Consider the following 11,378-nt stretch of genomic DNA (forward strand, 5'->3'; position numbering starts at 1 on the left):
TTTTTGGGTTATCCGTTTGGGAAAAAGGGATATAAACTTTTTGATCTCATTACAAATAAGATTTTTATTTCAAGAGATGTCATTTTCCATGAATCAATTTTTCCTTTTTATAAATTTCCTACTGTTCCAACAACTGTTCCTATCTTTTCTGGTTCTCCTATTCAATCATATGAACTAGATATCACCTCTGTTCCTGCGTCTGTTTCAACTTCCCCTCATTCTCTCATTCAGGATCCATCAGTTCCCCTACCTAATTCTCCGTCCACTACTCCTTCTCCTTCTACTGTTTCTATTCCAACCTCGGGTACTCTCCCTGTCAGGAAGTCCACTAGGTTACATCATCCACCAAGGTATTTGGATGAATACATCTGCAACTCTGTTGTTCTCACTGACCTCACTCAGAGTTGTTTTGCTTCTCCTATCTCTCCTACTGTCCTTCTTTTTTCTAACTTTTCTTCTTTTAATCAGTCTTTATTAAATTCTATTTCTTATATTTCTGAACCAACTAGTTATTCTCAAGCCAGCATGCACCCAGGTTGGCAGGAAGCAATGGATAAGGAGTTTCAAACCCTACAGTCCAACAACAGCTGGAATGTGGTACAATTACCCAAAGGGAAGAAAGCCTTACCTTGCAAATGGGTTTATAAAATTAAATATAAACAAGATGGAACTGTTGAGCATTTCAAGGCACGATTGGTTGTTAGGGGAGATATACAGAGGGATGGGATTGATTTTACAGAGACATACTCCCCCGTTGTCAAAATGACAACAATCAGATGTTTACTAGTTGTTGCAGTTAAAAGGAATTGGGATATTTCGCAGTTAGATGTCAATAATGCCTTCCTGCATGGTGATTTGCAGGAAGAAGTTTATATGAAATTTCCCATTGGTATGACTGCCCCTACACCTTTTCATGTTTGCAAATTGAAGAAGTCTTTGTATGGCCTTCGTCAAGCTTCTAGACAATGGTATGCTCGTCTGACTGGTGCTCTCAATTTCAAAGGTTATTCACATTCACTCAACGATTACTCTTTATTTTTCAAGAAATCAGAAGGTCGCATTTCTGTTTTGGCTGTCTACGTTGATGATATATTACTTACGGGGGATGATCCATCCGAGATTGATTCACTCAAGTTGTTCCTTGATTCCCAATTCAAAATTAAAGATTTAGGTTCTGTTCATTATTTCTTAGGCATGGAGATTATCCGAGAACCTAAAGGTATTATCTTATGTCAACGAAAGTTCACCTTGGATTTACTTCATGAGTTTGGATGCACGGATTTGAATCCTGTTTCGTGCCCCCTTGATCCAACTTCCAGGTTGCGAATGGATGAAGGTGATCTTCTCCCGAATCCAACTCTCTACAGAATGTTGTTGGGCAAGCTTAATTTTCTTACTCACACCCGGCCTGATCTTTCCTTCGATGTCTAGCATTTAAGTCAGTTCATGCAAAGCCCTCGCAAACCACATCTTGATGCTGCCTTTCGATATCTTCTCTTCGATCCCGGCTTCGGTATTTTTCTTTCTTCATCCTCCTCATTTGATCTGGTTGCCTTTTGTGATTCTGATTGGGGTCGTTGCCCTAATTCTCGTCGCTCCATCAGTAGATACTTTATCACTCTCAGTGGTTCTCCGGTCTCTTGGAAATCCAAGAAACAATCTTTGGTGTCTCTTTCTTCCGCTGAAGCTGAGTACCGATCAATGCGCAGAGTCGTTTCTAAGATCACTTGGTTGGTCCGTCTTCTCGATGATTTCTCTGTTTCTTCTTCTCTTCCAGTTCCCTTCTCTCAGATAGCCAAGCTGCTATTCACATAGCTAAGAACCCGGTATTCCACGAACGAACCAAACATGTGGACTTGGATTGTCATTTTGTTCGTCAGCAATACCTTGCCGGACTGATTTCTCTGAGCTATGTTCCTTCGATTTCGCAGCTAGCCGATGTTTTTACCAAACCCTTATCAGGACCTGTTCATCGATCTCTCTTAGGCAAGTTGGGCATCGTCTCACCTCCCTCCAACTTGAGGGGGGATGTTGGTATCTCTTTTCCCTCATTCTCTCCTTCAGCTCAAAAACAAATGAAACGTTAATGTTACCAAAGCGTTCTCTACCAAGGTCAAAGAGAAAATAAAGAACAGATATATATCTCCAATTCATCACCGTTGATTTAGTTGCTTCTCGTGATGAAATCTCAGCCCTCTGATCTGGCTTGTCAATTATTACTCACTTTCAACAACTGTCAAGTTTTCCCATTTGGATATTTTCCAGAAGATTGCCTACGTGTATATAGTTTTATTTTACATTATTCTTTTGTTTTCTTGTATGGTACATAGTTTGTTAGGATAGTTATTTTTGCATTCATCAGATGCTTACAAGTGTACAGATGGGATTCAACTTTGTATTCATTCTTTACGTTTAAATAGCCTTGTACAGCCACAAAGGGATATACAGAAAATTCCAATTATCTTCTTTATCTCTATTTTTCCAACAAAATAAAAATACTTTTAATGTCATGTGATATTTGTTCATTTTTTGGATTGAATTTGCACAATTTTTTACACGATATATATGCATGTAACTAATATATCGTTTCACCTACAACATTATAATAAAGGAATATCATGATAACTTCTTCATAATTCACACACAACAAGTTAAGGTAAAGACACTAAGTCGAGCTCTATGGTATCATTTTTCCATTCATAATAATTCGTTAAATTATAAGCTTTGATATCACTTGTTGAGCTAAGACAATTTAAAAATATTTTTTATATTATGTGATATTATTCGCTTTTTTTTCTTTCAAAACCACACTTTTTTTTTCCTTTCAGAAGGCCTCACACACCAATATATAACTTATTTTTCTGTAGATTTTACATAAATTCCATAGTGTTAATTATAGTCAATCACATTTTATTCCTATTCTTTTCTAAATTACAAAAATCTCTTAAATTTGATGGAATCAGGATATATCAAACATCCCAATATATCACATTCCGGTTTCGGATACATCCTCCAACGTTCGGATACATCGCATTTCCGTTTCCAATACATCACTCAACGTCTCGATACATTGCGTACGTTCCGACACATCACATAAGTGATGTATCCAACCAATCATTCGACAATATAACTTGTTTCGTTCCTTTGAGCCAAATATAAGCCTGACAAGTGGGTCGACCCCGGGGATTGCGGATCCCACTATCGGACCAGGGCCAGGCCGGGCCTGGCCTCGGGTCTACTAGCACTATACTCCCGATGTACATTTGATTAATTTGTTCAAATAAAAGACACAACTTTCATGTAAAAAAAAAAGTAGTTGGCATTTTCTTAAATATAGTTCTTAGTACGTGTTTCTTTGATTGTGATTTCATGATGTACATTCTTTAACCAATTCATTAATTATTAGGTTAAAAAAAAAAAAAACATTATTAAAAACGTGAATTTTCGAGAGACGTTCTCATCGAAATGCCATTAGAAATATGGAATTTCCAATAGAATATTTTTGACAAGTCAATTTTTAATGGATTTTGTCGAAATATTTCGTCGTAAATTTGAGTTTTTTCTTTAGTAGCTTTGGAGTCAATCATAAGTCCCATAAATATTACTTAATTTGATCTATGGTAAAATCAAAAGGAATTTAACTTGCTTAATCATGATGATATTGTATGATCAAGCTATAAATTTGACTTGTTTACTTTTAAGTCAAATATTGATCATATAATTTTTTTCCTCTTCAAACAATTTGGGTTCAAGTTATAATATTCACTGTCAATGTAAAATAAATAAATTATACTATTGCATTGCTTAAAAGATATTATAGCTAAGCTTTCTTAAAATTTGTAATTTTGAAAATAAAGTAATTTATCTGCAATAACAGATAAATATATATGTTTGATGATGTAAAAATTCCTTATATTGACTATATATATATAACTTTATGAACTTTACTATTTTATGTGACATAATTTAATTTATATTATATGTACATTATTTCTCCAATCATAAATAAGTCCAACATTTTGACTATTGTGGTAATGATTATAATTATCATCAATCAAGCCACGGTTACGAGTCGTCGATTCATTTTTCAACACTTTTTTTTACTAAATTACGATTTTGTGTTCTAGTTTACTATATGCCTATAGTATGAAATTTTACTTGCCTCATGTTACTTGTGCTATTTTAACCTTATAAGGTTGTCCTTCATGTTGATTAGAACAGAATTTTGCGTGTCCCGTGTTATTCGTGTTAGAGTCTAGGCTAAATTTATTTTTAACATGGATTATTTTTTTCAAAAAAACATATCCCTCTAAATCAAATCAAGAATTTATTCCAATCTCTATTATTTTACATAATTAATGAAATCTTTTCATAACTTCACAAGTGTTTGGACTATACAATCACAAGTTGGTGCCAAATAAATTCTTTAATTAGACTAGTCTTCTATATATGGCCCAATTTTATAGATTTTAATTAAATGCAAAAATTGAAATTTCATAACTAACTTGACAAAAATAAAATAAAATAATCTAATCAATAATTTTCTTCCCTTATTTTCTTAGAATAGTCATATAGGCGGCTAATATTTGCCTTTGTCTCCCTATTATTTTTTTTATATATATAATTATTACATTGATAATGATATTACTATATGTCTATGTTCTATAAATAGCAACCAAAATGAATAACTAAAATATAACAACTTAATTTCTTGAGTATTCTTGAAAGAAAAAGAAAAAAAAAGTTGTCATCACTCATCAATAATGTCTTTTTTGAGATTTATTGTTCCAATTTTCTTCTTGATTTCAATTTTGGTAGCATCGAATGCTCAATTAAGTACTACATTTTATGCTACTACTTGCCCTAATGTTACTGAAATTGTACGTGGTGTCATGGAACAAACTCAACGTACCGATGTTCGTGCTGGTGCCAAAATTATTCGCCTTCATTTTCACGATTGCTTCGTTAATGTACGTGATTTTTTTATGCATGTTTATGTGTGTCAATTTATTATTATAAGTTAGTATACACTATATATAGTACATAGTGTAGTTTAACATTTGCATAAAAATAGTAGATTGGTCACCCTTTTATTTTTTAATTAAAGATTTAAGTTATATACACTATATATAGTTACACTATCCATATAAGTTTCCTAAGTTATATATGGTTATTATTCTATTTTCTAGATTATCATATTAAGCGTGATATGTAGAGTTACTTATTATTATATCATGCAAGTCTAACATGATAGCGACAAAAAAAAAACTACCTTGTCGGTGTACAATTTTTATATTTTCTTTTTATGAATATTTGTATAATCAGGTCATTTATGACGATATATCAATTCATAATAACTTGATAAAAATAATAATTAGTATATTATCATAGGTTAAACTACATTGATAATATTTATTTTATTTTTTACAGGGTTGTGATGGATCTATTTTGCTAGATAATGCAACTGGGATTATAAGTGAAAAAGATGCAGCTGCAAATGTTGGTGCTGGAGGATTTGATATTGTGGATGATATTAAAACTGCATTGGAAAATGTGTGCCCCGGTGTTATTTCTTGTGCTGATATTTTAGCTCTCGCATCTGAAATTGGAGTTGCCTTGGTAAGTCCACAAATCTCAAAAAAACATATTATATGGTGTTCGGTATTCATTTTAATATTTTGATTAATTTGAATTTGAAGAGTTCGCACATTCAAATCCTAATCTATTCGGAATTCAATAAGCAAAAAAAAAATCATGGTCAAGGATCAATAAATTAATAATTTTGGATCTGCCTCTGCCTCTGTGTAAGACCATTAAAGTGGATATAGTGCTACAATAACAACAACATGATATCCAGTATGATTCCAGAAGTGGTCTGGAGAGACTGATAGAGTGTACACGAATGTCATCCCCTATACCTTGTGAGGTAGAGAAGTTGTTTATGATGAAAGCACAAAACGATCTCCACTAGATATTGAAAAGGTAGAGATGTAGTTTACTATGAAAGCGCAAAATGATCTCCACTAGATATTCTTTTCATTTCAGAGTTGAAACTCGAAATATATCTGATTAAGGGAGGAGAAATCTTATTCAACCTATCACAATCATTAACAGAAACATAACCAGAATACGAATTATAGATTTGACCGAACTCATTAACTTTAGTTCAAACCTGTATTTGTGTAATTAGTTTAATTTTCTATATTTTTCAGGTTGGAGGTCCAACATGGCAAGTTCTTTTAGGGAGAAGAGATAGCTTAACAGCAAATAGAACTGGAGTTGATAGTGATATCCCAAGCCCAGTTGAAAGCCTTGATGTTATGAGACCACAATTCACCAACAAGGGAATGGATATAACTGATCTTGTTGCTCTATCAGGTAATTGATCTGTTCAATTAATTTGAATTTGTGTATTTTTTAAAAAAATTATCATGTATAAAGACTTTTAGCATTTTCTATCATAAAAAAGGATTATAATTATTCAAGGATTTAATCTCGAGGTCTCTGATTATGAGACATGAAATTTTTTACTATTCCACCGCACCCCTTCTTTGTAGGCGCGCTTTTCGCCCAAGAGAATTACATGGGTAAAATTCACAAATGGTCATTTTTCAATCATGTAATTAAGAAATAGCCATTGCCAATATCATGAAGTTTCACTTGTGACAAAATATGAAATTTCACTGGTTAATTATTTTTCAAAGACGGAATCGAAAAGTACGTTCCAGATTTCAAATTTGAGACCTTTGAATAAGAGCGAAATCATTTTTTATCATTCCACCATAAATCATTGGTAATAGAATTTCATGTATTACATGTTGATAATATATAGGTTGACAGACAGTATAAAACTAGTCATTTTAATTCAGATGACTACTACTTTGACTTCTAGATTGTCAAAGGAATTCAATTGACATTGACAGTGTAAAGAATCTTTATACTATCAACTATATCATTATTTTTAAGTTATCTGTTATAATGTTAGTTAACATCTTTCAGATGATCTGATCATATAAATATTATTATTTTTTAGGTGCACATACATTTGGAAGAGCAAGATGTAGGACATTTCAACACAGACTTTTCAACTTTAATGGAAGTGCTAGCCCTGATCCAACAATAAACTCAACTTATTTACCAACACTACAAGGAACTTGTCCACAAGGAAACGATGGGAATACTTTTGAAAATCTTGATAAAACAACTCCAGATAATTTTGATAATGACTATTACATAAATCTTCAAAATGAAGAAGGTCTACTTCAAACAGATCAAGAATTATTTTCGACATCGGGATCCGATACAATCGCGATAGTGAATCGTTACGCGGGTAGTCAGACTCAATTTTTCGATGATTTTGCTAGCTCGATGATTAAATTGGGAAATATCGGTGTGTTAACAGGTACTAATGGAGAGATTAGGACTGATTGTAAGAGGGTTAATTAGTTAATTAGGAGTGGTTTATAAGTTATAATATATGCATGATAAATTGTGTTTGTGTTTATGTACCAAAAGAGAGATACTATAATGTCTTGATCAAGTGTAATTTTGCTTTTGTTTAAATGTAATATGTGCTAAAATAGCAATCCTAAATAAATAAGAATGGAATGCTAAAAAGCAATACCAAGTTTTATAATTTACTTCAATTTGTTTTAATTCATCTGTCTTACTGTTCATTTTAGGTTGTTTAGAAAAGAGTGTCACTTACTATTTAGTAACTTTTAAATTCCAAAATCCCGTATGACATGTTAAATACGACAAGATTCAAAGGTCATTTTCAAAACTCTCCTTTAATTACTTGATTATTTTTTTGTTTCCTCATTAAGTGTTTGATACTGATTTCAAGGTCTTAATTAATCATTTTGGATTCGCACCTCATAATTAAGTCTTATTAAAGGGTGAATGACTCTCTATTTGCTTTTTTTCATTCCAAAAGCTCAACTCAAATCCGAAATCTCTTAATTAGAATGTAGGAACTTTCACCTCACATCAACCCTTGATAGTTTTTTTTGAATATTTTCAGTTAATCCTATTTAGATATAAATAAGCCATATGTACTTTACTATAACATTGGCAGTGCAAATGATTTTATTACTACTAAAAACACTTAAATTTTCGACAAACATTCTATTGGAATGCCGTAAAAATCTAATAATTTCTACAATTTACTTAATGCTAATCACTGTGGAAAGTGAAGAAAATAAAGGTTTTAATATTGCATGGTTATGGTAATGGGGGCTTTGTACTTAATTACTTATCATAATATATTAAATTTTAGTGACCAGTGACGATCAATTTTTTTTCTTTTGATCTTTATTGACTTCTAGCGACTGGTTTTGAATTTTTATTGTTATGTTTTGGTAGGGATGTTGTGTGTGCATGTTAATGTATTTGAACCCTAATTTATATTCATGATTATTAGATGATTACTGATCAATTAATAAATATAAAATTCATTTATATATAAGTTATTAGGTGGTGTATCACTAAAAAAAATTTAAAGATGGGCGATATCTTTTATTGTTAAACAGAATTTTTTTGTCGCAAATTCTATTTAATAATGGATAAGCTAGTAACAAATTATCAAATAATATTATATTAGCTACAAACTATTTATCGACAGATTAACGATGAGTTTCTTTTAACTAATTGTTTCTTTTTTGGAAAAAATTACAAAAATCCCACCTTTTAGTTTATTTATTACCATTATCCCCTATAAGTTTTACAAATCTCCAAAATCCCTCATTTTCGCGCATCAGATTAGTATATCTCGCGCATCAGATTAATATATCAACGTTTATATTATTGTATCTTGCGCATCAGATTAGTGTATCATGTATAAAATATACTTCAAATTAGTGTATCATGTATAAAATGTAATGTATCTTACTTAACGATTAATGTATCTCGTGCATCAAAATAATGTATCAGCACTTATATTATTGTATCCGTTTGAGGGATTTCTATAATTATAAACTTTTAAGAGATAGATTGTAATTTTGCCTTACAACTATGTGATTTTTGTAATTTACCTTCTTTTTTTGGGTAGTGGCATGATGTATGGCGGTTCCATTTAGGGTTTTTGTATCAAACTTAAAAATGTATAACCATTTAATTAATTATAATATTAATCACTATGGAAAGTTAAGAGTTGAAAGTTTAAAATTTTATTATTATATTGAAAATACAAGCATGTTCATGAATGTGAGCTATGTTTGAGGGATAATGTAATTAATTAAATGGATTGAACTTAATTATAGTGCATGATAATTAAAAAAATATGTTCCAATAACATTGTGTTTTTTTAGTTGTTTCTAATATGTATTAGTGCTTAATTACATTGATAACATGATTATTATCTTTAATATATCTTCTCTCTTGGATTATAATAGTAGTTATGTATTTCTTTTCGTACCAAAACATTGACTTTAATTTTACGATAAACACGTTGAATTTTTTTTTGATAATATATGGAAGACGATTGATAAGACTAGAACTTATAAGAGGAAAACAATTAGGAAAATTACATGGTTAAGCAAACGTATACTAGTTAATTAGTCATCATAGATATAGTTTTAGTTAATTATCATTCGCGACCAACATTCAGTGATAATTACGTGGGTTGGGGTTTCGAGTTTGTATAATTCAGAATTTGTATAATATAATTTGTATAACATTTGTATAATGTAATTTTGTATAATATAATTTGTATAACATTTGTATAATGTAATTTTGTATAATATAATTAGTATAATTATTTAAAATTCAGATGTTTGTGTTTGTATAAATTCGTTATTTCATTTTTTTACAAAAATAGCTCAATTATACAAACGTACTCGCAAATTATACAAATTCACCCGCGAATTAGACAAACGGGGAAGCTTAAACAATAACTACAATCCGTAAAAATGTAAACTATAGCTATAAAACATAATTAAATTTATTATTGTGGCTATTTGCGAAAATTCCCCCAAAACGATTAACGGCCCATTTTCCCATAGAAACATGAAGAATGTATACAAGGCCCATTATATCTAAAATATTCAGACCTCAATATATTCGATTATAAGCCCAGTCTTATCGAGCCCATTACATCCTAGCCCAAAATTTGTATATCATAAGTCCTAGGGAGAATTACACAAATAGCCACCCCCACCCCCACCCCGACACCAAAATAGAAAAATAGTCATTGTCGTGGAGTTTGAAATTTTACAAAACTCTAGGATATTTTCTTCGAGTTTCACTTGTGAAATTTGATACTCTAGAACTTATTTTCAAGAATCGGGCCAAAAAGTGGCTAATGTGCGTTATTTCTACTAAGTCATGCGGCTTTGAAGTAAGGTCGCTTATATCATATACACTTTGTTCTTTAAAACGGGATAGTTTTTTAATTTTTGTACTATAGTAGTTGAACTTGTGCCTAGTAGTTTTTTAGAAGCTGAAGTCCCGCCTGAACATAACTTATGGAATATTATATTGCGGAAATATAAACTTATACACTGTGAAAGAAACTTTGTTATGAGGGATAAAAATTAAAGACTAACACAAAATATGAGCAAAAGTACAAATGATCCCACTTATATTACACTACTTTCGGACATGAGATGAAAAGTCTTTGGTAAGAAGAGATGGTAGGCTTGACACGAATATTGTTACTTATCATCCACTTTAAAATTAAGCAGCAGTTCAGTTCGATGATACCTTATCGCTTGCATATAATATAATATAAACTTATCACCCACTTTGTGTCTTATAATATTATAACTTGCACAATGTAATTTATTTTCCTAAGAAAATGTTTTGTTCAAATTAATTTCTTAGTTATTTTCTAGTATTTGGCAATTAAGCAGAAAAATATTATCCCACACATTATATGTGTGACATGGGGTGGGGAAGTGGCGGATCCACCTTATACTAAAGGGATGATACGCATTCATCGGAAATTTCGTTGTTTTAGGTTAAAATTTTAGTTTTATGTATATATATACTATGTGTTGATTCTCATTTCTTTTACGTGTATCTACTTTTTTTATATTTTGATATCTCTTAGTAAAATTTCTTACTCCGCCACTGATGTGAAGAGTGGGGTTCGAAGGTGTTTGGATGGTCAAGAAGTGGGGCTTGAAAAAGATACAATAAGCTTGGAATCTCACTAATGAAACTTGTTTTTCCTACTTTCATTATAAAAATCATATTTTAAGAAACTTAAAAAATACTTTTCAAAACATTATAATCAATCAAACATAAAAAAAATTGAAAAAATATTTTTGACAAAAATACAAAAAAATGCTCTTGTTAAAATTTGGAAGATTTCAAAATACAAATAAGTCTATTAATACTGCAGTCAAGTGACTTTATTAGTATAAGAATATTCTATG

The 11,378-nt window shown here is 31.1% G+C and overlaps 1 protein-coding gene across 1 annotated transcript; it reads left to right on the forward strand.

Annotated features, from left to right (window-relative positions):
• Nucleotides 1–4,716: 4,716 nt before the first annotated feature.
• On the forward strand, nucleotides 4,717–7,563 carry LOC125836634 (lignin-forming anionic peroxidase-like). Its single transcript, XM_049515834.1, has 4 exons — nucleotides 4,717–4,970; nucleotides 5,431–5,619; nucleotides 6,213–6,378; nucleotides 7,034–7,563. Exons 1-4 carry the CDS (start codon nucleotides 4,764–4,766, stop codon nucleotides 7,444–7,446), a joined length of 975 nt encoding a protein of 324 aa, XP_049371791.1. The 5' UTR covers nucleotides 4,717–4,763; the 3' UTR covers nucleotides 7,447–7,563.
• The last annotated feature ends 3,815 nt before the right edge of the window (nucleotides 7,564–11,378 follow it).

Source organism: Solanum verrucosum, unplaced genomic scaffold (assembly GCF_900185275.1).
Source record: "Solanum verrucosum unplaced genomic scaffold, falcon-dt-bn FXZP01000284.1, whole genome shotgun sequence".
NCBI classification, from domain to species: Eukaryota; Viridiplantae; Streptophyta; class Magnoliopsida; order Solanales; family Solanaceae; genus Solanum; species Solanum verrucosum.